This window comes from Aulonocara stuartgranti (assembly GCF_965226115.1).
Source record: "Aulonocara stuartgranti genome assembly, chromosome: 1".
NCBI classification, from domain to species: Eukaryota; Metazoa; Chordata; class Actinopteri; order Cichliformes; family Cichlidae; genus Aulonocara; species Aulonocara stuartgranti.
Genome location: NC_138939.1, coordinates 15,217,964 through 15,245,639, shown reverse-complemented (window position 1 = coordinate 15,245,639; position 27,676 = coordinate 15,217,964). Strand labels below are relative to the sequence as shown.

At 42.6% G+C, this 27,676-nt stretch overlaps 1 protein-coding gene across 3 annotated transcripts in view; it reads left to right on the top strand.

Annotated features, from left to right (window-relative positions):
- Positions 1 to 27,676, top strand: part of galnt2 (UDP-N-acetyl-alpha-D-galactosamine:polypeptide N-acetylgalactosaminyltransferase 2) — a 68,845-nt gene that overhangs the window by 16,561 nt on the left and 24,608 nt on the right. For 2 of the 3 annotated variants that reach the window (XM_082501583.1, XM_082501584.1), the window contains exon 2: positions 22,256 to 22,343. In XM_082501583.1, coding sequence (XP_082357709.1) covers positions 22,256 to 22,343 — 88 coding nt within the window. Of the gene's footprint in view, positions 1 to 22,255; positions 22,344 to 23,012; positions 23,037 to 27,676 lie in introns of those variants that run through there. The other variant, XM_082501585.1, reaches the window with a different exon arrangement.

Sequence of the window (27,676 nt, the reverse complement as noted above, 5' to 3'; positions counted from 1 at the left end):
TCATTTTAAATTTGTTGAAATAATGAGCTCTGTACATTTTGTAATCCTTTGAAGCAGAAGCTCAGGCTTCAGACTCGTCTAAACGCTTTATTTTTCTCCTCCTCTCTCTGCAGCATGGCATATGATATACGTATTAAGTGTACTTATTAAGTTTTATAATAAGTGTTATATACTTAATACCACCTCGGAACCTATTCATGCAGGTCTAGAGACCAGTCAGTGACCTCCGCTCGTTAGGGAAGATTGTGAATTCCCTAAGTAACTGGCAAGTGATTGCTGGCACCCTTTTGCAACCAGTTTCATCCAGTGACAAACCAATACCGGTCTCCAGCCCTGTGTGGCTGGAGTTGTGGAGAAATTTCAATTTGATTGCCAGCAACCAATTGTCAACTAATCAGGGAATAAACATTTCTTCTTTGCGACTGGAGGTTTTCAGGGCGGTCACAGACTAGTCTGTGTGACTGAGACATCAGGCAAGAATCAGGCCTTAATGGAGCTAAAATAGCTCATTTTAGACAGTGGATAAACTCTGGGACTCTACAAAAGCCCAGTACAAGATAAATGAAGATTATTTTTAAGTGAATTAATCAAGCCTGCTCTACTGGATTCCAGAATTTAAAAATATGATTGAATGTGGGCTTAAGTGATTGAAGTCATTCGCCGAATCCCACTCATGACTTTTTATATATTTATCTTAAAGTTTTATGGGTGAAAATGAATTGAAACCAACCTGCCAAGCTAATTAATTTCAGCCATCAATAATGGATTTACTGTAAATCTTCCACAGTTGTCACGGAGGACTGAGGCGGCTAAAGGAGAGCCAGTAATCAGCAGGTTGGTGGTTCAGTCCCTGTCTGCACCAGCTTCCGTGTCGAAGTGTCACTGAGAACTCCAAACTTCCCCCATGTATCGCTCTGTGTCACAGACAGTGTATGACTGTGTGTGTAAATGTGTCAGTGTGGATTGCAGCGTGAAGCTCTTTGAGTGGCGCAAAAGTCTAGAAAGCACTATTGTGATGCCAGCCCATTTACTGTTTATCAGTGTAAACTGACTCTGTGTGTGTGTGAGAAGGGTGAACTGTGCAGGCTGAGCAATAATGAGAAATACAGAGAGAATTGTTCTCATCACAATTTAGAGGTAATTTGTAAAACTTTCAGCAGTCAATGTTTCCTTTATCCTGTAAATTTGCAGGCTGAGCTTTGAAACATTCTCACAAAGATGTGTGTATGTGTGTGTTTGTGTGTGTGCGTGCGTGCGTGCGTGCGTTGTCCTGACTCGGGCCATATTTCACTTTCCCTCCAACAAGCCATATGGGAGTGTATTCATTTCCCTCGGCCTCTAACACCCTCCATTTCTCTCCTTCTCCATCATTTCTTTTCCCCTCAGGATTATTTGCTCTTTGTGATTCTGCGTTCTCACTCTTATCTGTCCGCACGCATGCTTTCTTTCTCGTGCCATTTGTTTTAGTTTTTTATTTATTTAGTTTGTTTGTTCTTTTGAAGTATGCCAGAATTTCAGTAAGTCACCCTGGGAGTCAATTAGACAGCACGATACAATATTTCAAGCGTGCAGAGACCCACCATAAGCAGGCTTGTGACCCACTTTGGGGCCTTAACCCAGAGCTTTGGAAACCACGGTAACAAAATACCCCGAGCTCTTGGGCCAGCAGGCATTGTGCCTTTTTTTTTTTTTCTGTCTCTCTGTGCGTTTCTGCCTTAAAAGGTAGGTTTGATTTATCTGTGCTTTCAGCTCGGTGGGGGTGGAGCAGACGTGATTATGTCAGACCCCATCAAGAGTGGCTAAGAATAGCTGAAGCCATCTCACACCTTAACTTAGGTTTAAAATGGATTGTTTAATGCCATCTCGCTTGCATGTTATGAAGCTCTGGAGTGTAACGTCATGTTTGAGACGAGGCCAAATGTGCTGTTAGAGCTGCAGGTAGCTGCCTGGTGCCAAGCTCTGGGAAGCGGTTTGAATACTTGTTTTTCGGGTGGTGTCCTCGTTGAAGCTGCGTCATCCTCTTTCCATGGATACGTGGACTGTTTCCTTACAGCAGCATCCACCTTTTTTCCGTCAGCTTTGTTTGCTCCCGATACACACGTCTCACCTGTCAGCTATTAACAACACGGCAGATGCGGAGTGAGTGACGTTCTCGAGGGCCAGAGTTCACCGTCCCACCCTGCCAGTGAATGATTCACTCACGGGCACAAGGATCTGCGGCCGTAAAGAGCCGGCAGCGAAGTCTGCGTGCGCAGATACTGTTAGCTGACTGATTAAAATGTATGAGCAAGCAAAATGGAATTATAGTTTCAAAAGTCAAATGGAAGGATTGAGATAAATTGTGGCCCCTGAGAATTTTTTATTTTTTTTTACTCTGGCTTTCTATTGTTGGCAGATCACTGAGGTCTCACACAGCAGCACACTAGAAATGAAATTAAACTTGTTATTGCTCTGCTGTTGGATCTTGGTGTTGAAAGTAAAATGTCTGTACGCTCGCTGACACTGAATTATTTAACTTGTAGCTGAACTAAGACTGTCGACCCTTCCCGTGTAGATGCAGTACTGTTTTCTCCCACATCTTCATGGATTCTTGCTAGAAAGGAGCACAGCAAACAACATTACGTGGCCAAGTCCAGAATCCTCCCACGGTCTTCAGCTTACCAGGGTTCTGAATAAAAGCTGGGCTAATTCATGCCATAATAAATCGATATATTTGCCACCATACAGCAATCTCTGCTGTGTAAACATGATGGGTTCATGTTTTTCAGTTTGGATCATCAATGCGGGTCACGGTAAAGTGTCTGGCTATGCAGATTGAAGTATTTTGCAAATACAACCTACGTGCTCCAGCGAAGTGCTTCACAAGTCAACAGTGACCACAGTGATGATTGTATGTGCAGATCAAATGCTGATTGGCTGAAAAGTGGGTTTGCACAGGAACGAGAACGATAGCGGAGTTCACCATGAAGAGGGAGAGGCGCGAAAAATCCATCGAAGATAAAAAGGGCAGCAAAAGGAGGCACGAGGAGCTCAGTTCTCTCACTTCAGTACAAAGAAGTTCTTTGTCTGTTATGACTTTGGGCAGGAACTGAAAATAAGGACCAAAAACAGCACAAACATAAAAGGGAAGCCATTTAAAAAGCCCGCAGGTTGTTTTTTAAATGTAAAAAAATGGTTGTTCTGGTGAAACGAACAATAACAAACAACATGTTAGATGATGGTCTGCAAAGCTGCGTGTAGGCTCTGCTTCGAACCAATGCACAACCTTGCTGGCCTATTTAGGTCAAAGAGATGGGACAATTGACATCTCTGCAGTTAAGCAGGGCTGCTGACTTCCTATGAGCCTGGCTGCAAGCGTGGCCTCGTCATAGGTCCCAAAGTTTTGTCTAGTCATTAAAGATGATCGAGCCTTTGCAGGTTGTGCTCTGCAATGGTGAAACTCACAGATGGGCAAACTCTGTAGCCTGTTTTAGATTTCTTCTTAAAACCGATTTTTATTGTGTTTCTTTTCATGACATCTAATGTTTTTATCTACCTCTTGGTATTGTGTGTGCTGGTTAGTAATTGCTGTTTTTAATTCCCTTTTAATATATTCAATTTTTTAAACGTTTTTTTTTTGTAGCATTTAAGCTTTGTTTGGAAAAGTGCTACATGAATACAAATAAAGGAAAGGTAAAATGCGATGTAATGGGTGTGATCGGCTCATTTGGTGCGGTTGTTTCCTTCAGTGACTTTTCTGCTTCCAACATTTTTCCAATCAACTGGAAGAGAGCGGATCAATCCAAAGAAAGAAACTCCGCTGCCAACTAGTATTTTTGGGCCCAAAATTGCAGAGCAGCGCAGGCACACCATGCACACGCATAAATGCTGGCTAAGGCATCGACTGTTTGCGTAGGCGACTTTGTAGGATCTATAGAGCCAACACGGAAGAATAACTGAAGCTCGACAGGATTCTTTGAGTTCTATTTTATAATGTCTTTGCTGATGATCAGTTGGTGGTGAAGTGGTTTTGGGGTTGTTGAGCAAAGCCTTGATTAGTTTTGTTGGTCATGCTGGGAGTTATTGTCGTAGCCCCATCATAATAATGGCCTGTAGATGCTGTTATAAATGAGACTTTTGAAATATAATCCCTTTACAAGATGCGAAACTTTCTGAAGGTTTGGTTGTACTGTTAGATAGTTTACATTTCAAATATCAATTTATATGATCTTTAAAAAAGAAAAAAGCTCAAGGGCAGTTTTAAGCTGTTTAACCTATTTACACACATAAGAAGGGATGATGAGCACTCATCCACGAGTCCTCGGGCAAATTTTCATAATAACTGAACCAAAGTGTGAACAATACACTCTCAAAGCAGAACAACCCCCAAAAACCTCCACAGCAGGTCATATAAACGGTTTGATAAATGTCTGTAATAAGTCACAGTCCGGTTACTAAAACTATAGGTCATCACTCAAAATGAGACACATAAATGTCCTCGGGGAGAGCCGCACGATGAGAGCAGCAATTTGTTTAAAAGAAGGGAAAAAAGTTTGTGTGTGCCAGAAAAAGCTACAGAACAAGAGCTGGGTGTGTAATTAGCCTTCATTAAAGGCCTTACATCTGTTCCCCTTCTGTAACTCCAGCCTGTTGAACTTGTCGGTACACTTTTACGGTAACACAAGCCGGAGCTGGTGTCACGATCCTGCCGCGTTTAGGACTCGCACAGAAACGTGACGCGCATACATCAAAGAGGGCACATCAGGGCTACATGTGTCAGTGACACAGATAGAAGAAGACATGTGTCACATTATACACGAAAACTAGAACAGACGCAAGGAACAGGGCGGCATGATTACACACTTTATGAGGAAGTTTCACCAACAATTTCATTTTACATTAGCTATGCCGAGGGTTTTACTGGTTAATGGCACAGATTTATAAACTCACCAGTTACTTTATTCAACAGTTACACCTGTTTGAGTACTTATAAATGGAAGCAAATCATAGGGCAGCAATTTGGGTCAACGCAACCTCCTGAAGTGTGATTTAAGTGGCGCTGAGCATGGTGTGGCTGTCGGTGGAAGACGGGCGAGTCTGAGTATTTTACTGACATTTTCCTCACAAAATCATCTATTAGATGAACTATAGCAGTTTACTGGGTCAAAATGCTTTATTGACGTCAGAGTAAAAGGGCAAGAGCAAAAAAAGAGGCAAACATAACCACTCATTACAGATAACATGTCAAACCTTGAAGCAGATGGCCTACAAACCACAGAAGACCACACCAGGTTTCAGGAAACTGAGGCTACAGATGATGTGCAGCCCACAAATCTGCAGGAATAGTGTAATGCTGTCACGTCAATATGGGCTAAAATCAGAGGACTGTTCCCAACACCAAGTTGAATCACGAAGAGTTTAGCATCACAGATGAGCGGAAGATGGTACAGATTGAAGTTGTGTTAATAGTCAAAAATCATGCATCCAACAAGAGCTTTTAAGTCTTCTGTCTAAAAGGAGCATCTTAACTTCAATTAATACATCGACGTAAGAGAAAACCTGCTTTAAAAAGCTAATCACTGAGTATAGGATGTAATAGAACATACAGACGGTAAAGAGTAATGTGCACACTTCTATGCTCGCAGTAGATGTGGCAGCATAGCCTTATAGAGGGACCTGATGTTGCTTTACTTTGTCCTCAGCATGCACACTGAACAACATACACACACTCTTTATGTGCCGCTTCATCCATATGTAAGCCACATCCACAAAAAGCACACCTTTCCCTTCTGACTTTAAGCGCAAACTTTTCTCCTTGTATGGCAAAGTAAATATTTATAGACTTAAAGCTCCTTCGTGTTCCCTTACACATACACACACATACACTCCTATGGTATGAGGTAATGTGCGATATCAGTTGCTATCAGCAACGTAAAACACGGATTGCCCGAGCATACTTTGAGGATCTTACTGTAAATTCATCCAGACAGTAAAATTCTGCATTTTGTGCTGCAATATATCTTTAAAAAAACACGCCAGGGGCTGCAGTTTTCACTGATTTCTCATAATGAACATGGTAATGAAGGACAGATTTGCTTAATGCAGTCTGAAACCCTTTTTGGTGGCAGTAATCACAGACCTCCACTGGTGGTAGAGTAGGAACAATCAATTACTGTTAGGAGGGAGAAGAAGGAGGAGGAGGAGGAGGAGGGGTCATAAAAGACACGATGGAGGAAGAGGGGGGCAGTGAATGGAAAGAAAAAGAGAGGAAACAAGTAGTTGATGAAAGAGTTACTACAAGTGAGCTGGAGATTTCAACATCCCCACCCGCTGCACCCAACCACTCTGACCTACTTCCCCCCCCCTCTGCTGAAACACACTCAGATGATTCAGCACTTCACTCCATCTCCCTCCCCGCCTCATCTTTCACCCTCACACTTGACATTTCTCTCCTTCTCCCTCTCGCTGTCTTTGTTTTGTTTTTTTTTGCTTTCTGTCTTTCGGTGTCTCCAGCAGCGCCTTCCCTCTTTTCTGAAAATTGAACCTGAACTCGCCCATTATCGGGAGTCATTTGTTTCAACTCCTACCAACTAACAGCGGGGGGAATAAGCAGCTTTCACAACGCTGGATAATCACTGCCGCCATGTAGAAATGTGACATTTTGAAAAGATTTCATGGCTTGGAAGAGAACATTTTGTTTTCAGACTGGTAATTGTGTGTGTCTGTGTTTTATTTATTTAATTTTGGCATTTTGCCTCTATTGTACAGCACAGAGAGAGCGAGGCAGAGGCAGGAAGGTGCTGAGAGAAGGGAGCAAAGGAAAACCAGAGAGGGCTCAAACCCGGGGCACGTATTCTACACGTCGAGCCACAGAGCCGCCTGAGTTTCTGTTTCTGGCCGTGTAATGTCATAAAGTCGAGGTTGTTATGACTTGAGTGCTGCTCGGTCAGCAGATAAAGGATAGATGGTGCAGGGATATAAACCACATGGTTGTACAGGATGCTGCGGCTTGTTTACATCCCCAGCCTTTTGTTTTTCAGCCCCAGCTGCTTCTGTCAGTGAGTGTGAATCACCTCTCCAGCTTTCTCTTATGTCTTCTTTCTCACCTTATCTCGCTCTCACTTTTTTAATCTCACTCTTTTCATGTCCCGCTGTTATCCTGGACAGAAGCACACAAGGTCCAGTCTCTGACCCCTCAAACACAGTATAAAAAAAACTGTGTCCTAAAAGATAAAAGGTACAACATTAGATTTAAAGAACACCAAAAGTCAAAGAAAGTTGTCAAAGGACTCTTTGCAGTCCTGTTAAAACTAACGCCTGAGTTATCCATAAGCAGGAAATCTAATTTATTTATTTTTTAATTATTATTTTTTAAATTTAGTTGTAATGTATGATGTTACCAGAAACTCCTTTTAAACCTACATTGTAACCTTCCACCCAATCTCATGCACACAATCCACATCGGGTCGACACAGCCCGTCACAAGTTGAATGGCGTGGAAGGATGCAGTGAACAGTTGAGAGGGGTTTCCAGTTATGTTGGAAGTTAGGACGTAGATTTCCTATGAAGTGGAAATCAAAGTTCAGCACACCCTCACTGCTTCCGTAGGAACTAAAAGGCCAAGGAGCCTTGTTGCTAGCATTCAAGTATATTTTAACACAATGCCACAGTCTTCCAAGGAAATTCACCCTAACATCAGACTGTGTACTACACAGTAGTGCCACATCTCAGAGTCCACAGGCTTCGGTTAGCATGTTAAATTTTGGCCGTACAATTTAAAAAAAAAAAGACTTCTTCAACCGTATCGCCACGTGTCCAGAAGCTAAAGCTTGCCCAGAAATGGATCATGGAACAGGACAGTGATAACAGCACAGCGGGGACTCTAAAGAATCAAGATGTTTCAATGGCCCAGATGAACTGCAGAGCTCTACGATGTGGACCTTAAAAGAGCTGTATGTAAATGAATGCCCGCAAACCCACAGAGAACTGAAGCAACACCATTAAGAAGACATTTCAGCCCAGACACTGACACTGAGTGGACAGTTGCTTTTCCTATGAAGTGTTTCACAAACTGGCCTCACAGATTATTTTTTGGCTAAATGTCTTCCCGAGCGAGCTTCACGTGCCTACTTTTTGAAATCCTCCTCCAGAGCCGCCTCCTGGATAAGCTTTTAGTCATAGATGGATAGATAATGACTCTTTCGGTATATTGATTTCCATTAGTACCTCTGGCAACAGAAGTGCGCAGCATGCCTCAGAGACGCCTTGATCAGGTTTATGCATATTAAATATTTGATTATTGTCTGAGGTGCTAGCAGTCTATCACATACGGCACAGAAAATCAATGAATCCTAGAAACAAATGTTTGGCACATGCGTTTTCACAATAAGTGTGACTATCAAATTGTTTCAGCTTTAGTGAAGAAAGACTTCACTTGTTTGGCACGGTCGACAGGAGTTTCTTACTTTCCTCTCCTGGGTTTGTTGAGCTGCAGCTGTGGTAAATCGCAGCAGCAGGAAGCTTAAATGCTTAAAACTCGATTTTTTTCCCCTCGGGCAAAGATGTTCCACATGGTGGACATTTTCTCAGCACTGGAAGTGTGGTGGTAATTTGTTTTCTAATAAATGACAAACAGCGGGTGGTGCACAATTTTGTGCCTTTCCAGTAAACACTCTTTTGTTAGAGCAACAGGTTTTCAGTAGACCGTGTGCGTACAGGCTCTTTTAATCCTTTCCTAGATGCTGTGGCGTTAATGTGGGGAGTTTTCACCTGTTCTGAAATTTGCTTCTGGGCGGCAGAAGTGACCCGCCGTGGCTGCTGCTGCTGAAAACTGAGGAGCTGATGAGAATTCTTTAGATTTTTTTGTCTTTGTGTGTGTGTGTTTGTGTGAATGTGCATCTTTCCTTGCATGTTTGTGTGTGTGAGTGTGTGTGTAGGATGCAGATGGGGTTTTGGGAAGGAAGCCAGCAAACACAATTGGTCCATTGAGCCGTCTTACACCCCCTGAGTCTCTCTCATTCTCTCTCATATGTAGACACACACAACCACTCGCGCACACACACACACACACACACACACACACACACACACACCCTGGTGAGACTTGTTACAGTTTGCACTGAGCAGTCTGAATTCTGAGCCGACTGAAGTCAGAGGCTTCAGGGTTGTGTTGTGGTTTTCAACATATTATTCTGCCCCCCCCCTCCTTTCTCTCACAGAGCATTTTTTTTATTCAGGCGACAAAAGTTATGACATTATTACAGTTACAACAAAATGGGCGCACCCTGCATTTGAAGTTAAGCAATCATTTCCCAGAGCCGTGTGTGTGTGTGTGTGTGTGTGTGTGTGTGTGTGTGTGTGTGTGTGTGTGAGACACTTTTTTCCCTCAGTCATGCCTTATTCCCCTCGGGCAGAGGGGAAGCAGAAGCACTTTTTTGGGGAATGAATTCAAGCTTCTCTCTGTTGGAGAACTGATTGAAAGTTTGGGTATATTCATACATCAGAAAACTAGTTTATTGATTTGCTTGGGGGCAGCACGGTGGCACGGTGGTTGCCTCACAGCAAGAAGGTCCCGAGTTCAATTCCACCATCAGGCCAGCAGGGTCTTTCTGTGTGGAGTTTGCATGTTTTCCCCCGTGGGTTCCCTCCGGGTACTCCGGCTTCCTCCCACAGTCCAAAGACATGCACTTTGTGGGGATAGGTTAATTGGAAAATCTAAATTGCCCATAGGTGTGAATGCGGGAGTGAATGTGCGAATGGTTTTCTGTCCCTGTGCGTTAGCCCTGCGACGGACTGGCGACCTGTCCAGGGCGTACCCCGCCTCTCGCCCTATGACAGCTGGGATAGGCTCCAGCGCCCCCCACGACCCTGAAAAGGATAAGCGGAAGCGAATGGATGGATGATTTGCTTGGACTTGACAAGGCCGAGTCATGTGACAACTCACAGTAGTACAATAATGGGTGAATTATTAACAGGAAAAAGAAACAAAGTAACCAACATGGCCAAGATTACGTTGATTAATGAGGTTCTGAATGTTCAATTAATTGCCCAGCCCTACTTTTTCCCCCCTGTTTTTTATGTGCTTTTGTAATCAATCAAAGTGTCTACATATTTATTATTCATTGCCTTATTTCCTTATCTTATTAACAGCCTTGGATAGGGTATAATGCTGCAAGAAGGTGGAGATAAAGTGGCTAACTGCTACCAGGTGTCAGACCAATAAACCGCATGAAATGCTGTGTAATTACATAGACTTATAGAAATAGATGAAACATTGTAAGACAAAGATGACTCCATCACATCCATCAGAAGGTTTTGTGTGAGACTCATTTAAGTAATAAATTGACACGATGTGACTTGTTCCAGTTTAAGCTAGCATGCCCCAAGCCTACTAGGACTATTTGTAGTGATTTAAGATCAGTTTGGGGTGATATTTGAAAATTATTTGATTCGATTTGATTTTTTATTCTTTTTTTTTTTTTTTAATGGTATACAGCACAAAACACTATACTGTGAGTACTGTTGCAGTGGTAGATAGTTAACCTGAACCTTATTTTTATTTACTAGCAGGATATACACACACACACACACACACACACACACACACACACACACACACACACACACACACACCTTCTCTAGTATGGAGCTGGAAATGAGCATAACTGGCTCTCTTAAAGCAGCTCCAGCAAGATTGTTTGTTTTGATAAAATCATTATTGTTCTAATCTGATTTTTGGATAGCAGACTATTTTCCTTTTAGCCTGACATCAGTAGAAAATTGGTCTGAGCACACACCTCCGCCTTGGGCCAACTTGCTCTCCATCAGTCACCCTGTGCAGCGTTATTCAGACAGCACAGTAGGTGAAGATCCGTTAATGCAGTGAGAGTAATCACTCTTAAATGACAGGACAGAGATCACACGGTCCACTCAGACCGGTGCGACTGAAAAGAGCTGGATAAACCTCCTACTGACTGACTTTGGTATCCTTTTAGCCCTCTCTAATGTCTCTTGATTTGCAGTTTGCTCTCTTTGTTGCTCTTATAAAGAGAGGATCAAGCATTTCTGCCAACAGTTGTGTGAGAGTTTAATCAGTGATGTGCAAATTGTTCTGCTGTGTTTCCCTTCAGCGCTATTTAGCACGAGCAGTTAGATAATTCAAAGCGTTTAGTGCTCAAGCAGAGTCTCAAATTAGTTTGGTGTGATGAAGACACCAATGATGATGAGGATGAGGCCTTTTTTTTTTCTTTGTGGTGCTGCAGCATCTTCAAGTGCAAACTAAAAGTAAAAATGTAGCGCTAATGACTGAGGGGAACGAAAGGAGAAAGAGAAGAGCAAAAAGTGGGATATGAGATGAGGGCTCGTCGGTGGGGGTTGGTATATGTAGGGGAGAAATAAAAGGAGACAGGCAGAGATGACAGGGGAAGGTGCGGCATGACAAAGAGCTGCAGGGAGGCAGGTCGATGAGAACGGAGATGAGATGCATTAAAATAAAATGAAGTAAGGAGAAAGAGGAAAGAGGGGGTGTTCACAGGTGAAGAGTTCAGTCGTGTGCGTAATTTGACAGTTTGATTTTAAAGTTTGTTGCTGCAGAGGCGCAGAAACCTGAGCCTCAAAATCGTTTTACTGGAAACAAAACTGCCCGCAAACGCCAGAAGCTTCCATCTGCATCCTCCCTCCTTATCGAACCTCGCTCTCCCCCTGTGTTTGTAATGATATTCCAGCTATGGCTGTTTTTTGTAAGACTTGTTTTGAGCAACAAGCTACTTTCACTGCTTTCATCTTTGATGTTGAACTGCTGCCAGAAGACACTGTGTGTTAGCGTGCATGTGTGAGGGGCCTGAGGATGCAGAGTTGTGATTAAAGAGGAGGGAAGAAACGGGACTTGTTAAAGATTCTTTCTTTTCCTGGATAAACGACTTGCAGCTCGAGCCGGAGAGGGGGGCATCGCTGCAGGGAGTCTGGGATTTTAACGTGGTCGCTGTGTGAACACATGCAGTCTCTCTGAGTCTCGTGTAGATGAAGATGTCAGAATTTTGTGACAATTGATTTATTTGGGAGAGGAGGGATTGTACTGTAGACGAAGCTAAATTTGGTCACCCAACGTATTGTCTTCCAGAAAGCACAGCTCTTAATTTGGTTTTCATTGTCAATGTAAATCTTAAGAGGCCAGTTATAGTTCTAACTTTGGAGTATGCTTTAGTTTGCTTTAGCCAGAGCGTCATCAGATGGGTACGAGGCTGTGTGCCTGGAGGAGACTGCGTGGACTAATCCATGGCATCTATAGATGTCCATGTCTCTGTACTGCATGTAATCCCTCCCTTTATCATTCACTTCAGCACCAAAGGGAAACTGCAGGCCTGAAAAATGAAGCCAACTCACACATTTCCTAAAAGTATTACTTGTTCCAAAAGCAAATCGACCCGTATAGATTACCATGTTAAAATGTATTGCATAAAACCGCATGGTGTGACAGAAAGGGAAGCAGATGATCGCTTTACACTTCATTTGGACTTTACAGAAAGACATTTTAATTGTGGACAAGTTGACGAGTGTAACAGTGAAACTAAAAGGAGAAAATGTAATTAATGCAGATGAGGTGAAGAATAGAGTGCAGGCAAGGTGGAGTGGGTGGAGATGAGTGTCGGGGGTGATTTGTGACAGAAGGATATATGCAGGGGGGAGGGTAGTGAGACCTGCTATGGTTTGGAGAGAGCAGCACTGACAAAAAGGCGGGAGGTGGAGCTGGAGGTAGCGGATTTGTACCCAGGGTGGTCAGTATTAGAAATGAGTTTATCAGAGGGACAGCTTGGACATGTGCAGAGGAGGGATGGTTGGAAACAGGGGACAAAGGATGTTGGATATAAATGCCGAGCTGGAGGAAAATAGGATGATGTAGTGACGGAGGACATGCCGGGGGTTGTGTGACAGAAGAGGCCACATCAGTATCCAGGTGGATTCACCTGGATACTGGAAATTTGTGTGTTTCACACTGTGCTCAGTCAGCTCGGTTCATCAGCTGCTGCCAGTCCAGGTTTACACCCCCCTCCCCTACACAACACACACATTTTGGTCCCAGTATGTTATTGCATAAATAGGAGAGACATCATTAGATGATGACTGACAGCTGTGGCAGCCAATCTCTCCTGGCACTGCCCCCTGAACCCTCGGCTTCACCCCCTGCACTGCAGCTGAGCCAAAATCAGACCCTGCTACCACAATCTTACTGAGAAAAGGGACACCGCATGCTTACGCCGTAGCCACCTCAGTAACAAGGCAGGCTCACCATCAAGCATTTCCTGTTAATCATCTATTGTGCTGTAAATGGGACAGTAATTTATAAAATCAACAGCATGCTGTGATAACTCAAGCTTAAAATTAACGACCGAAAGCACACATTTATCAAGACTGTGTTTACATGCTTGTTACTTTAAGACAGAAGTAGGGTCATTTTCTCATAGACATACAATCACGCTTCTTTCTGGAAGCAGAGTAGTTGCCCCCTGCTGGTCACTAACAAGAATGCATGTTTAAAGCTTCACTTAAAAGCTGGCTTTGCTTTTCAGACCCTGAATTGCGATGGCCATCTTTTATATACTGAAATTTGTTCTCACCCTTCTGAGAAGTATTATCTACTGGAGTACCCACAGAGTGTAACCATGAAATTACACATATAATGTAACTGTGTCTCTAAGACTTTCGCGAAACATTTGAGAGTTCATGTCCAGTTCAAGTCTGGCGACGTATTAACATTTTATGCAGCTGATTCTTCCAGAAGTGTTCTTGTCTCATATGTGGTCCGGTTCAGTTATACTCTGTACTTAAGGCCACAGTGCATGGATGCTAACCTCGTCTAAACTCAGTAAGTCAGAAGCAGCTTGTAGGAGATCTAACTTGAGTTGCACGAGAGGAGGAAATATGATTCACAGGGTGATGTGAGGTACTTGTTTAAAAAGATGAAATTTCCATGTGCTGTGATGCTAGCTGGGCAGAGACTGTTGTGACTTGTGAGAATCTTCTTTTTTTTAATGTTTATCTAACTAGACAGCCTGCATTTTATTTAAACTAATAGAAAAGTAAAGACACACTTTAAAAACCAGCTCACAGACACTGAGGGAAACTAGTTTGATTCCCTCTGGGACAGGCAGAGCTGCATGATATCTAGATTTTTGCTTTGAGCCCCTTACAGTGATATTTCTTCCACTCCTCAGGGAGGTTAAAGGTCAGGCTCAGCTGCTGACTGCCCTGCCTGGAGCTGATTAGGATCAGCATCCTGCTTAAGGACACTTCGGGAAGACAGATGCAGCCTGTCACAGTCGTCCAGTTGAAGGACGTTTTGTTTAATCAGGAACAGCACATGCTGCTGTAAGCCATGCTCAAACTGTCACACATGGTCATGAGCTCCAGATAACGGCCGAATGACTAAGATTGCAGATAGAAACAGCCACAATGAATTTTCTTAGTAGGGAAGCTGGTATGGTTGGGTGATATGTGAGCATTTTCTAAATGGCCATGTCCAACTGATAACAATTATCATGCGTTTACAGTTTAAGGTGTGCATGGGCAACTGGATTTAAAATTTACCTGTTTACAGATTTAAATTATCAAGGTGGCAAACCTCCATCCATCCATTCACCCATCCAATTAACAGCTGGTCCATTTCAATCAACCCCAAAAGACAACCAGTGTTGGACTCCATAATTGTCCAGTGAACCAACCTTAGTAGCTTACAGCCTCCATATAAACTGAGTGAGGAGCTTGAGCATCATCAGGGAGCTTGGAGTACAAAAGCATCCAGTTCAGGTGGTTAAGCAGTCCAATCAAGACATCACCTGGGAGCCTTACCTTGGAGACTTTCTGGTCACGCCCAACTGGAGACCTTGCAGATCACAACTCGTTGGAGGACTTCTATTTCAAAGGAGGAATAAAAGTGAACATATAAAGATTGACTAAATGTTTCCCCCACAAATGGAGCTAAAGTTGTTTCAATAATGGCAACTAAACCTGGGTGTGACATGCAAATTCTGTGTCAGAATTCATCTGTTGAGAACTGAGAACACAGAAATAACGTGTTGGTGCATGGGGTTATCGAGTTCATAGTCGCGTGCGTGCAGCTGTGGCCATAGATCCCAACTGTAGCCAGAGTCATGAACTCTTCAGATAACTTCACAAGAAGTGATTTCTATAAATATGTATTTGGATATATCAGCCATTCATGTGTCTCACCGCAGCGAGAGTACTGTGTGTGTGTGCGCGCGCGCGCGTGTGTGTGTTGTTGACCTCTTGACTGCTTTCCGAGTTAATCTATCCGTGGATGTGATCAGATTACTGTGGATTATACTGACTGAGGTTCTACCAAGACTGCATGACACACTCACATACACACTTGCAGACTTTCAGATGAGCGCACGATAACCAAACTGACACAGTAATGCATGTAAGCTCTGAGAACCCCACATAATAAATATGAGCTGACACTTGTTAAGACACACATGCACAGTTGGCCTGATCTGACGGAGGCTTAAAGTCCATCCCACTATTAGAAAAGCAGGTGTGATGGCTCTGGTGTGCACAGGTAGATGCTTCAGTCTGCAGGTAACAAAAAGTTTATAAAGTCATATTGTTTCTTGAAGTTGGTGTCTGGCTATATTTTGAAGTTAAAATGTGAGAGGACGGCATGTTTGAGTTGATTGACACCCTGTGGTTATTTAGAAGCAGCGCTCGCGATTCCCTTCACACCAAAGAAAAGAAACTGCTGTTTTCGAACATGATATTGGTTTTGACAGTCTCAGTGTGTGTTCATTATATTGCCGACTTCAGTGCTTTGACATACAGCGTGTTCTCGTCACGTTGTGAAAATGCTGCTCACATCCCGCCAGGTGTCATTTCCTCGCCGCCCCATCCAGCTGCCTGTCTCTCTGTGTTAAAGCCTGACATAAAAAAATTAAAATTAAAGAAAAAACCCACACACACACTGACTTTTCTCAATCAATATGTTTTCTACATTGCTCAGTGTGTGGTAAGATGCTTAATCCTGCTCTTTATAAACCACCAGCGAAGTACAGAGATAAACGCACGCTGTTTGGTGGCTTAAAGCAAAAAGAACAAACCAATCACCGCAAAAGAAAAACAGAAAAACCAAACAAAAATGGGTTAAACCTCTTAGACACTTAAAGACATGTTAGCAGCAGCTCTGTGAAGAACAACAAAGGACAGTATGACAAGCAGAAGGTGTTTTAAACATAAATGTAACATTATCCCGTCTCAGGAGACAGGAGTGTCGTGGATAGATATAGAGCTGGACACAAGCTGGCTTTACACCATGACTCATTCCTTTGTGTGTGTGTCTGTGTGTGTGTGTGTGTTTGCTTGTGTGTATAAAGTCCCTTTTTTGACTCTGTGTCATGACCATCTGTCCGATGGCAGAATAAGCAAACGGCTGCCCAAGTGACGCGATGCAAAACAGAAAAATGAAGTGAGAGACACACACAAAGAAAGTGAAAGACAGACAGGAAGAGAGCTGCTCACAGGCCGGGACCAAAGAGCGAGAAATGAAAAATAGAAATCCACTTATAAGGTTTGTTGTTATCTTCTCATGAGCTAGATGACAAGATTAATATCTTTCTCACATCCGTCCAGTAAATGTGTATCTACAGCCAGGACTCACTTAGCTTAGATTAACAACCGGAAAATTGATCCCGGCCAAGAAAGGGTCTGGCTCTTGAAGCCACTTGAACATTGTTTTAAAATTCTAGTGGAGATCATCTGAACTTTTGAGGAAATGAGGAAGATTCTGCACACAAACAATATTTCCATTTGATGAAACATTGCAGCCATGACAGAGTGTGAGCTGTAATCATAGCCTGTATATAAAAAGTGGATGTAGCCACTGTGATGTCACCTTGGATGTCAGATTTGGATTCTTATTGTTGGTATTATTTATTGTTGATTAGCAATAGACTCTACTAATAAAATAATAGAATTTCACTCATCAGAACTGAAGCACAGAAGTCTTGGACTGGTTCGTCCCCTGCTGCAGGCTGTCTTATTTGTCCGATACTTGCATGAAAAAGGAGATGCCAACAGGACAAACGTAGTCGACAGGTCCTGTTCAGTGACTGCAGGTAGCAGAGGTGAGGACAAGGAGACAGTTACCGGACCAGCTGCCTGTGTCAGCACATCTCTCAAAGCAGCACCTAATTTTAGGCCTGGCCTGGCACTTTTCCTGATCTTATTGACCCCTCGAACTGCTACAAGCTGACAGACTACAAGCCACATTTACCCACAGACCCACATAGCACTTCATCTGATTAAAATCCACGGCCAGTTTATACAGATCAGCCATTACATTTTAACCACCTGCCAAATGTTGTGTTGGTCCCCCCTTTTCCTCCCAAACACCTCTGACCCAATGACGCATGAATTCCACTAGACCCCTGAAGGTGTGCTTTGGTATCTGCCACCAAGATGTCACCAACCGATTCTGTAAGCTCATCAGTTGTTAGGTGGGAGCTCCATGGATCGGAATTGTTTGTCTAACACATCCCACAGATGCTCGATTGGATTGAAATCTAGAGGATTTGAAGCCCAGGTCAGCACCTCAAACGTAATACTCTGCAGCTTTGCAGTCCCACATGCAACAAACTATGATGCACGGTTTATTCTGACACTTTCAATCAGAATATGCATTAACCTGTTTGGCTGTTTAAGCTACAGTAGCTCATCTGTTGGATCGGACTACGTGGGTCAGCCTTGTGCATCAATCACGTGCATCAATGAGCCTTGGCTGCTCATGACCAGGTTCACTGCTGTTCACCTTCCTTGGAACACTTTTGTTAGATACTAACCATAAAGACCAGGAATACTCCACAAGAGCCGCAGTTTTGGAGATGCTCTGACCCAGTCGTCTAGCCAGCACAGTTTGTCAGACTCGCTTGAATGGATCGTGAAAGCAATCCAGTGAAGGTACAGGATGGTTCTAGCCAGGGTTCACATGAGGAGTCTTCATGCTGTGAGGCATCAGTTTTAAACATTGTAGTGAGCCTTAACAAAATCCAAATGTGTTGTTGGGACAGAAAAGAAAATCACCCCAGTACAGTTGTTATGAAGGGGAAATTAGCTTTTGGAGCCTGCCTCGTGAAGCTATTAGAGGAACTGGAGTTCTTAGCACTTTGTGTTGGCTTTATTTTTTAGCCCCAGAGGTTGCAGCTTAGTTTGATGCTGTGGAAAAATCATTGAGATTCAATTAACAGTCAGAACAAACCACATGAACCCGACATCAAGGGGTTAACAGTTGCTCAACATCGTGCCTTTCTCTGTTTCCAAAAGCCCACAGTGCATCACTGAGGTTGATTTTATTTCTCTTTAAGTGGACATCATTCTAATCAGTCATTTTTTTGTGCTTTGAGGAGAGCCAAAGAGGGGCTGAGGCCACTTTCACTAAGAGGTTTTCAAGCCGTTCATATGATGTGAGCTATAAAAATAGCTCGTCAACATCTGCTCCCTACTTACTTATTTAAATCATGTCTCAATCAGCGATTTGTCATATTTATAGTAACCATTTGTTGATAAATCACATGCCTGGCTCCTTACAGCACTGCATTGTTCTCATTATCTCCTAACGTTTTCTATCTTGGTGTGATCTGTGATGGAGAGTACTTCCCATAAGTCAGAGAGAAGTTTACACGGGAAGCACGTAGCTCAAATGTACCAGGGATTTATTTTCCCCCAACTTTATCTCCAATTACCTTTTCTCTGGTTGACTCCTCTTTCATCTTCCAGCTATTATTTTAAGAGTATTTCTTGCCTTTTTGCTCACCTCCATCTCCAACTGTCTTCTTTGTTTAAAAAAACAAACAAACAAACAAACGAATCCTTTTGGGGACAAAGAAAGAGAGAGCGAGATTGAGTTTGTTCAGACCTGCTGGGTATGTTGTGAGATGGCTAAAGAGGTTGCAAGGTCACAGATTTGGAGCGAGAAGATATCCGTGTGGAACAAGGAACCGCCTTCATTATTCAAATAAGCCAAGCTACACTCCTGATAGATCAGGGATGTTGGACTCCTTTTACATCGTAGGCCACATACAGCCCACCTCGACCGTAAGTGGGCCAGACCGGCGAAACTTCCTGTTGTGTCAGTGTAAAGACATTTCCACAGTGAATCGCTGAAAAAAGAAGAGATGTAACTAAAAACCGTTGGCCTCGTTGTGGAGTCTGTCCCTGTGTGGGTTCAATCTCGGTACCCTCTTCCCCTCTTTAGGTCAAAAAACATGCATTTTAGGTTAACTGGCACTTCTAAATCATTAAATTGAATGGTTGTCTCTCTCTCTCTCTCTGTAAGCCCTGTCCAGGGTGTTCACCTCATGACAGCTGTGATAGACTCCGCCCCCTATGACCCAGAGTTGGATAAGCAGAAGAAAATAGATGTCCTCAGTTTTAGTCTTTTTCACTTTCCTCAGGTTCGTCAGCACAGCAGCCAATCGGAGGCTTTGGTGTATATGTTGTATGTGACTAAGATCTTTTGTAATACCCCGCTACCCCACAGTATAGTAATAAAAGACTAACATAGAAACTCATAAAACCTAAACCTACATTTCCAGATACTAAAAGCTAAACTGAAGCAAGCGAATGGAGTTAAATTGAACTGAAACAAAAATCTTGAGATGAATTAAAAATGGAAACTAATGAAGAAAAAAATTGGAACTAATCACTCTAACAGACTCAGTATTATCAGCACCTGTACTTTTCCTGCTGTAGCAAAGAAACGTGTAAAAATGTCTCTAGTGCACGACATAGTGTTTAATGGTGTACTGTACAATGGCCTTCTGCTTTACTGATGCGATTAAATATCAGTAGAATCTACGGGGTGTAGGTCACTTTACCTCCACAAATTGTAAGGGCTAGGAGAAGTGTTTATTAAAAATGAGGACTTCATTTAGAAGTTTTTTTTTCTTTTCTTTTTTTCATTTCATTATATATAAAGTCCTCTGGTAAGGTTTATATCAGCTGTGTTAGGTTAGATCCCCTGGTTATCCAGTGTCTTTGTGCACTGGCCTAGGTTTGCTTTGCACATTTGATGTTGTGCATGATGCTGCTGCACATAAGCACAGATGCTTTAGATGGAGGTCTTTTCACAGCAGCGTTTCAGCATGTAACTGCTTCTGTAGTGGGTCTGCGCGGTGGACTGGGAGGCATCCAGACGTATAAAGAAACAGATGACAGTTTCCTGGTGGGGGTGGGCGTGCTGGGAGAGAGTGAAGATGTGATAGATGCCATCAAATTTGTCTTGACAGAGACAAAGAGACACCTTGGCTGATATGAATAATTGTCTTATAATCACGTTGAAGTGTTTGGTCGTACTTGAAAGACTTGTGCAAACACGAGTATGATCAGCGACTGCAAAGAATACAGATCATCAAAACTAATGAGAATTCAAGAAGGGGGTGTGTTCCTTTATAACAAGTATAATCTTAATTTGATCTCTTCTCAATCACTTATTATAATGAAAGGTGGCTTATTATTTGCTCATAATGCAGCCAGCATTTGAAGAGTTGATAGTAAAATGTCTGCAAGTTGTTTCCTTTTCAGAAAACTGCTTCACCAGGAAGAAGTCCTGCACCAATTTGTTGCTTTATTTTACCAGAAAATCAGCCCCCATGTTTTATTCTTACCCCTCAGAACCTGTCAGACTGTGTTTGCACAGGAAGTACACTGCCAGCTTTAGTCTTTATCCTACGCCGAACATTACTCTCTAACTGTGCGCACACTCATCTGTCCTGAGCACTTATAGAAATTGATTTTATGTAGGATTTTTTTATATATAGTTGTTGCAGGTAGTGGACGGTCTAATCTTATTGCAGTCACTGAGAAAAGGTTGTGGTTTCAGAACAGACTGAGACTCTGTCCACAGCAGATGATTTAAAAATTTGGCATACAGTTAAATGATGGGCAACAGTCACAGAAAACAACAGCAGTTGTTTTTGCTAATATTAATGCATAAAAAAGCTGTGAAAATCCCTATTAGCCCTTCTGTCAGAGGTAGAAATTAACAGCTGAGTACGGTCTGCGGTGGTTTGTGACATCACGTCGTTATTGCCTGTCCTGAAGGCATAAAGAAAACGGATCAATAACACATTTTGGAGAGGCTGAAGGTGAAATGCGGGCTACAGAGCAAATAAGAAAGCTGAATAATAGTATTTCTGAAGTCAAGGGCAGCAGCCTGGACCCAGAGTGAATGCTGCTAATTGTGTTCCCTGCCAGCGTATCGATCCGGTGGGTTTTAATTGTAACTTATGTGGACAAGAGGATGGATGGGTGGCTCGGTCATCTGTCCATTTGTACAAATGGTGTGGGCAAGACAATGACGGTGTTTCTCAGAAGGGCTCAGAAGATGACTTTACAGGGATAAAATGAATGAGTGAAATTATGGAATCATGAACAGAAGAGGAGGAAAGGAACAGCCAAATTAGTGAGTGAAATAACGAACGAGTCGACCTCTGAATCGCTGCCAGCATTGATTTTAAATGGCTAACGGAGAGAAACTGACAGGCTGCGGATGATCACGGGAGTGTGCGTATTTTAACTGATGATGAAACCGCTCTAAAGCACACGTTGACTGGATAATTTATTGATTTTTAAATGCTTTGACCGTTCAACATCTTTGACCAGTAGAGCCATGTTTGCTGGACATCCTGTTATCTAAATAGTGAATTTGATTTCATGAGGTTTCACTGAAAAAAGGAGCGCTCAAACTGGAGGTGCTTCTCAGGCTCCAGAAAAGTCTAAACGCTCGGTTTCAAACTGCTCTGTTTGATGTCAAAGGGAGGGAATATCCTTAATGTGCTCTCATGCGTACAGCTCTGCTCACACAGCCACCCACCTGCTGTTTAAACCTTTTTCTGAAGGAAAGCCAATCAGATCAAAGTTGGCTTATAAAGATAGAAGAGCTAAAATGTCCATCAAGGTCCAGTAGAAGATAAATGGGGATCATTTACGAGCTGGGACTCACGCAGAGCTACTCTAGCGGTGTCCAAGACTTGAACTAGTGAAGCTAAAATGAGCTCTTTCCATTCTGCATGTTACGTTGCATTGTGAGGTCCTATTTTGTCTTTCCTTGCACATTTCTCTCTGTAATCTTCACAGCGCTTCCAAATACAAACAAATCAGATGTTCATACATTCAACTCACTTCTGTTTGCCTTGCTTCAGGTTTGTTTGCTGTTTGTACCCAAGCTCACAGTGTGAGAACTGTGACTAACCGCCTTTCTTAATGTTTTCAGGATGACTGGGTGTCCAGGGACTTGTCCGGTAGGACCAAAGGTCACAACTCTGACGACAAAGCCCACGGCCCGGAGACACTGCCACCAGGTAGGAAACGTCCCCACAAATCATATATCACAACCTCTCTGGCCCAGTTACACGGCTAAATGGGGACATTCAGAGAGCAAACCTCTGAGGTGCTACAACTTCAATAGAGTCAATGCAACAGGCTGAGAAACATCTGTTTTTATTCCAGATGCTGTTTCTCCTTGTTAAAACCACACACCATATATCAGTTTTGGATGTAGCCACTGTGGCCTCAGCTATTGGGGGGTGGAGTCCTGCTTTCAGTATATTGTTGTTTTTGTTTTTTAAACCACACATCACAGGAGGAGGAGTGGATCTGACTGTAAAAACTGTGGATGCTCACTCTTATACAGTAGTGACTTGTAAATTAGTGGAGCCAAAAGCAAGCTGTGGCTTACTGTCTGTATTTACTTAAAATGAGGCCATAATTTAAAAAAAATCATACATAATTAAGGTTTGATATGAGCAATTGAGATGACATACTTGTTAATAAAGTGTTTGCAAGGGTAATAAATCATGCAAGAAGTAGACTTCTTCTTATCTTTGCAAGCACACATTGTCAGAAAAAAAATCACATTTACTTAACTTGTCAGGCTTGGCAGCTTTTATATACAGTTTATTGCTCACAATGCATCTTGACAGCCATTGGTTGTGTTGTCCTAATAACGCTTAATTTGTCCTGTGCAGACATGGGAATGGAGCTTCAGAGCTCTGGTAAGCTGTCTTCTTCTTAACTTCTTAAACTTGTAGCTAACGTAGTGGTACATTTGCAGTAGTGCTCCCGAGACCTGCTGTCCTGTAAAAGTAGTGTAGTAGTTCCCTTTAACTGGCAGGAACGATTCATGTCTGAGGCACATGTGTGTCAAATTTATCTTTTATTCTTGATCCTTCAGGATCTGTGGAGTTCGCTTTCTCATTGCTTGCAGTTGTGACTGAACTCTAGGAAAAGGCACGACACAAATGCATACCAGCTGCAGAGCATGTGCACTGCAGTCACTGTAAACCACATTCATGTATCCAGAGAGTATTCCGCATCATGTTCCCACAACCGAAACCATTTCCTTTTTCAAAACGCGGTAACACAGCAGCATAGTTTGTTTTATTACCAGTAGAACATGAACATCCTTAACCTTATCGTGTTTGAATAACCACAGCGAGGGAACCCAATGAAATACGCACATCTGTATGGTTCAGACTTAAAAACAGGTTGGAGCCGATTGCCTGTCCAAAATAATCCAGGCAGCCAATTTCGATCTTCCCACAAACCAACTATGCGTCTCCACCCAAACTCTGAGAGACATTGTTTCAGTGTCCAGCAGCCAAGAGGAGAGCAGGAGGAGAATCTGATTTCTCATTCAGCACCCATCGTCAGGCTGACTCAAAGCAGCAGAAGCAGCCAACGCCCCTCCTTCACAGGCCCGTGACCTGCGAACGCTGAACACACACTCTCTTATCTGATCCAGCAATGCTATCCAATTTGAATGTTGAAGTGAGGGCATTTCAATTTCAGGGTGACATTACACTCAGCAATGACAGCGTATCACAACATCACCCAGAGCACACAAGGACACTTAAGAAGAGCAGAAAGAAAACAGAAGGAAAGTGTTGAGAAAGCAAGAGAACAAGGAGATGGAGCCTAAGAGATACGTGGAAGAGTAAAAGATTTACTAATAAAAACAGAGTAAATAAGTAAGTCTTTGGGTTCGTCAAAGATGGGTGCTGGTTATGTTTTGTTTTCTATCTAATCCTACTCAGACAGTCATTATAAAGTAAAAAGGTGAGGCGATACCTCAGATCTTCATTTTAAAAAAAAATTAAAGCATAAAATGTACTAAACGGTGTCACTCTGAGTATGTTAGAAATGTTTCATTGTTGCACTGACGCCTTGTTATTTTTCATGGTTGTTTTTAAGCGTTTTGTTATCGTTTTACCGTTTGAGCATGCCAAAAATATGTTTTATTCAAACAAGGGGAAAAATGACTAAGATGGGGGAGGGAGCAACAGCATGCTCCTTCCATTCAACACATCCAAATCCTCTGAAACAAGAAGAAAAATTTTTTTTCAGAGAAGTCAAAACAAGCCTGCACTGGCCCTCTTCCAGATCCGAATCCTTTACAAAGTGAAGAAAAAACTCCTCAAAGCTCTCAGTATGTGTTATTCTTTCTAGTGAACGTTTGGCATCATTTGTCTTGTCTGGTACTAAACATTTATTTGCGCTCGCCGGCTACTTCGTCAGTACCAGGCTGATCCCTCTTTGCCTTCAGAACTCCCTTAATTCCTCATAGCTTCGATTCGCCAAAGTGCTGGGAAATATTGCTGTATTCAAGTCTGCCACCAACAACCATCCCACATTCAGACTCACAGTGGGGTATATAATTATTTCATCCCCTGCTGAATTTGTAAGTTTGCTCACTTCCAGGGAAATGAACAATCTCTATTTTTTTTTTAAAAATTGAAACAGATTTAAAAAACAAAATACCAGGAAAAAAACGCATTACACAAGTTAAAGTATTTAAACTAGTACACCTGTCTACAAAATCAGTTTCTTTCAGTCCAACTTCTCCACCACCATGTGTGAGACTAAAGAGCTGTCAGATGATGTCGAGGGACAGGACTGTAGACGTGAATGAGGCTGGAACAGGCTACAACGTTATCAGTAAGAAGTTCAGTTAGAAGGTGACACCTGTTTGTGTGATTAGCCAGATATGTGATGCGGGGTGGGGGGTTCAATTCTTTGTGAGCAAACTTACAAATTCAGCAGGGGATCAAATAATTATTTCCCCAATCACCTTGACCATGTCAACATGCCTAAATTCATTGAACTGCAGCCATGTGATTTGCTGATTAGGTGGGCCTAATAAAGTGGCTGCTGAGTGTAGTTATTTAAAATGATGCTTTTATAGATTTTTGGCTAGAACTTTAGCTGACGCCACTTTGTTTACTTTTCATATTTATGTTCTTGTGGATGCAAAGGAGTCGAAGCGGCTCAGAGTCCAGTGGAATTTCTTTCTGAACAAATTTTCTCACGCATCACCTCGACCTCTTCCCAAAACGTTTTAGTCTTTGTGCCAGTGAAACAACAGAGTTGTTTCAGTCTGTGTGTTTAGCGCATATTTCTGTTATTATAGTGATTTAACTTGTCACAAGCTTTAGCCAACTGTGGTGTGTTAATCTCAGTCCCTGCAAGTGGAGCGATCCAATTCTCTGCTGCGATTTTAGTTTCTAAATCTGCTGAAAACGCGTTATAAAAATTCAGATTTGACGCCCTTCCATTTATCTACTTCTTTCTAGCTATTTGCTGAATAAGACGCAGACAGTGGCAGTGTTGGTCAGAGTATTCATTTATTTATAGATGAAGTGCCGTAGTGAGTCTTGATAAATGACTCTATGTGGGCGCATTTTCAGCAGTCGCAGTCCTATGAATCTACGGAGTGTTTTGTAGCACATGGGGAAGCAGTCTTTTCCCCACTTAAGCCTAAAATAGTAACACAGCTTCAGTAACGCCAAACTCAATAACTTGGGAATCTTTTAGCTTTTGCATATTAATCAACATCCTTCTCAGTGACTACAGTGACTAAGTGGCAGGTTCGTGAATGCATCACTTGGTGCACGGGAGCAGTGTTGGTCAAGTTACTTGAAAAAAGTAATCAGTAACTAATTACTGATTACTCCCCCCAAAAAGTAATCCTGTTACTTTACTGATTACTTATTTTCAAAAGTAATTAATTACTTAGTTACTTAGTTAGTTTTTAAAAACACGATTTACAACCTGAGTAGGTGATAAAGCGATAGATCTTTCAGCCCAATTCTACTTTTTCTACATAATCCATCATACAAAATGTAATCAAATGGAAAAGTCTCTTTTTTTAACTTGTTTTATTAGTTTTAATCTTTTAACTTTATGCATCAAGCAAAACATTTAATTATATGCAACATTCTCTGACTTGAATAAATTAGTTTAACATTTAAACCTATTTTCTGCACATTCCAGCACATAAAATATTTTTTGTGTTTACACTCAGTCTTTCAAATAGATGCAAGTAAAACACAGCAGAAAATAAATAAAGTCAAAGACTCAGCGGTCCTTTTGCTCTATTTTCACCTGTAAAGCAGGAGCAGGGTAGGCGGAGGGTTACCCTGGTGTAGGTGTGCTGCGGTCAGTTGAAGAATCCGCGCGAGTGTCTCTGTGAGTTTCCCATTACGTCGTAGCTACTCGGTGCTTGTTTGGAAGTTTAGGGGTTTTTTTCGCTGTAAAAAGAAGTTTTCTTCCCACGCACGATGGACACTAATGTTTTTGTCACTTTTTATGGAATCAAACTCAAAGTAAGGTCAGTACTTCCACGCTTTAAACGGTGTATGCTCATACTCTCTCCTGCACTCGATATATGATCCACTGTTGATCTGCACACAGCTGTTGTCACGAACGTCGCACTTGCTTACGTCACTGTCATGAGACATTCTCGCAAAAAAAATCACGGTTTTAGTAACGCAGTAACGCAGCGTTCCTACGGGAAAGTAACGGTAATCTAATTACCGATTTTGCAATAGTAATCCCTTACTTTACTCGTTACTTGAAAAAAGTAATCAGATTACAGTAACGCGTTACTTGTAACGCGTTACTGCCCATCTCTGCACGGGAGCAGTGGCACAGATTGGTGCTGGAGTTCAGGCAGTGGGATCAGGATGCATCTCAATTGAAACGCATCCATTAAATACACGTCGAGCACTGGTGCCCTCTGAGCTGTCTGCTAGGCAGTGAGGGCTCATGGTTCAGCACAGACTGGGGGAATGACACTGAGCTTGAATCCTTTTTGGCAGTTAGCATCACTTAGAAACGTGATGAGGGATTTCTACAAAATGCGGCGACAAACAAAAACAACAACCAGTCAGCCGCTGTGGGCTGAAACAGTTCAGCGACCGAGAGTCGGAGTGAGAGTGAAAGCTGTTCAAACAGCTATAATTTCAGCCAGCTGATCGCATCATTGACCAGTACTGCATGACAGAGGCTGAGCGCACATAGATGTACCTGCCGAAGAGGCCTCGCGGTATCGCGAACACAGCAGAAAAACGGGGCAAACCCGGAGAGAGCGGAGCGTTAATCCGCTGAAGGAAGCGGAGTAATCAACCCCGGGTTTAACATTCATTTCACCACATCGCTTACTCGCTGCCACTAAACACAGATATCAGCAAGGACATCACACACTCTGATGCACGCGTCTCCGAGGCACCGTTACACAGTCGCGAGCGGATCATAGTCGCGAGTTTCGGTTAATTGACACGCGAACCACGTTCACGTGCTGCCACAGGAGACGCGCGCAGACGCACACGCGCTCTTCAACTTCTCTGCCATGCAC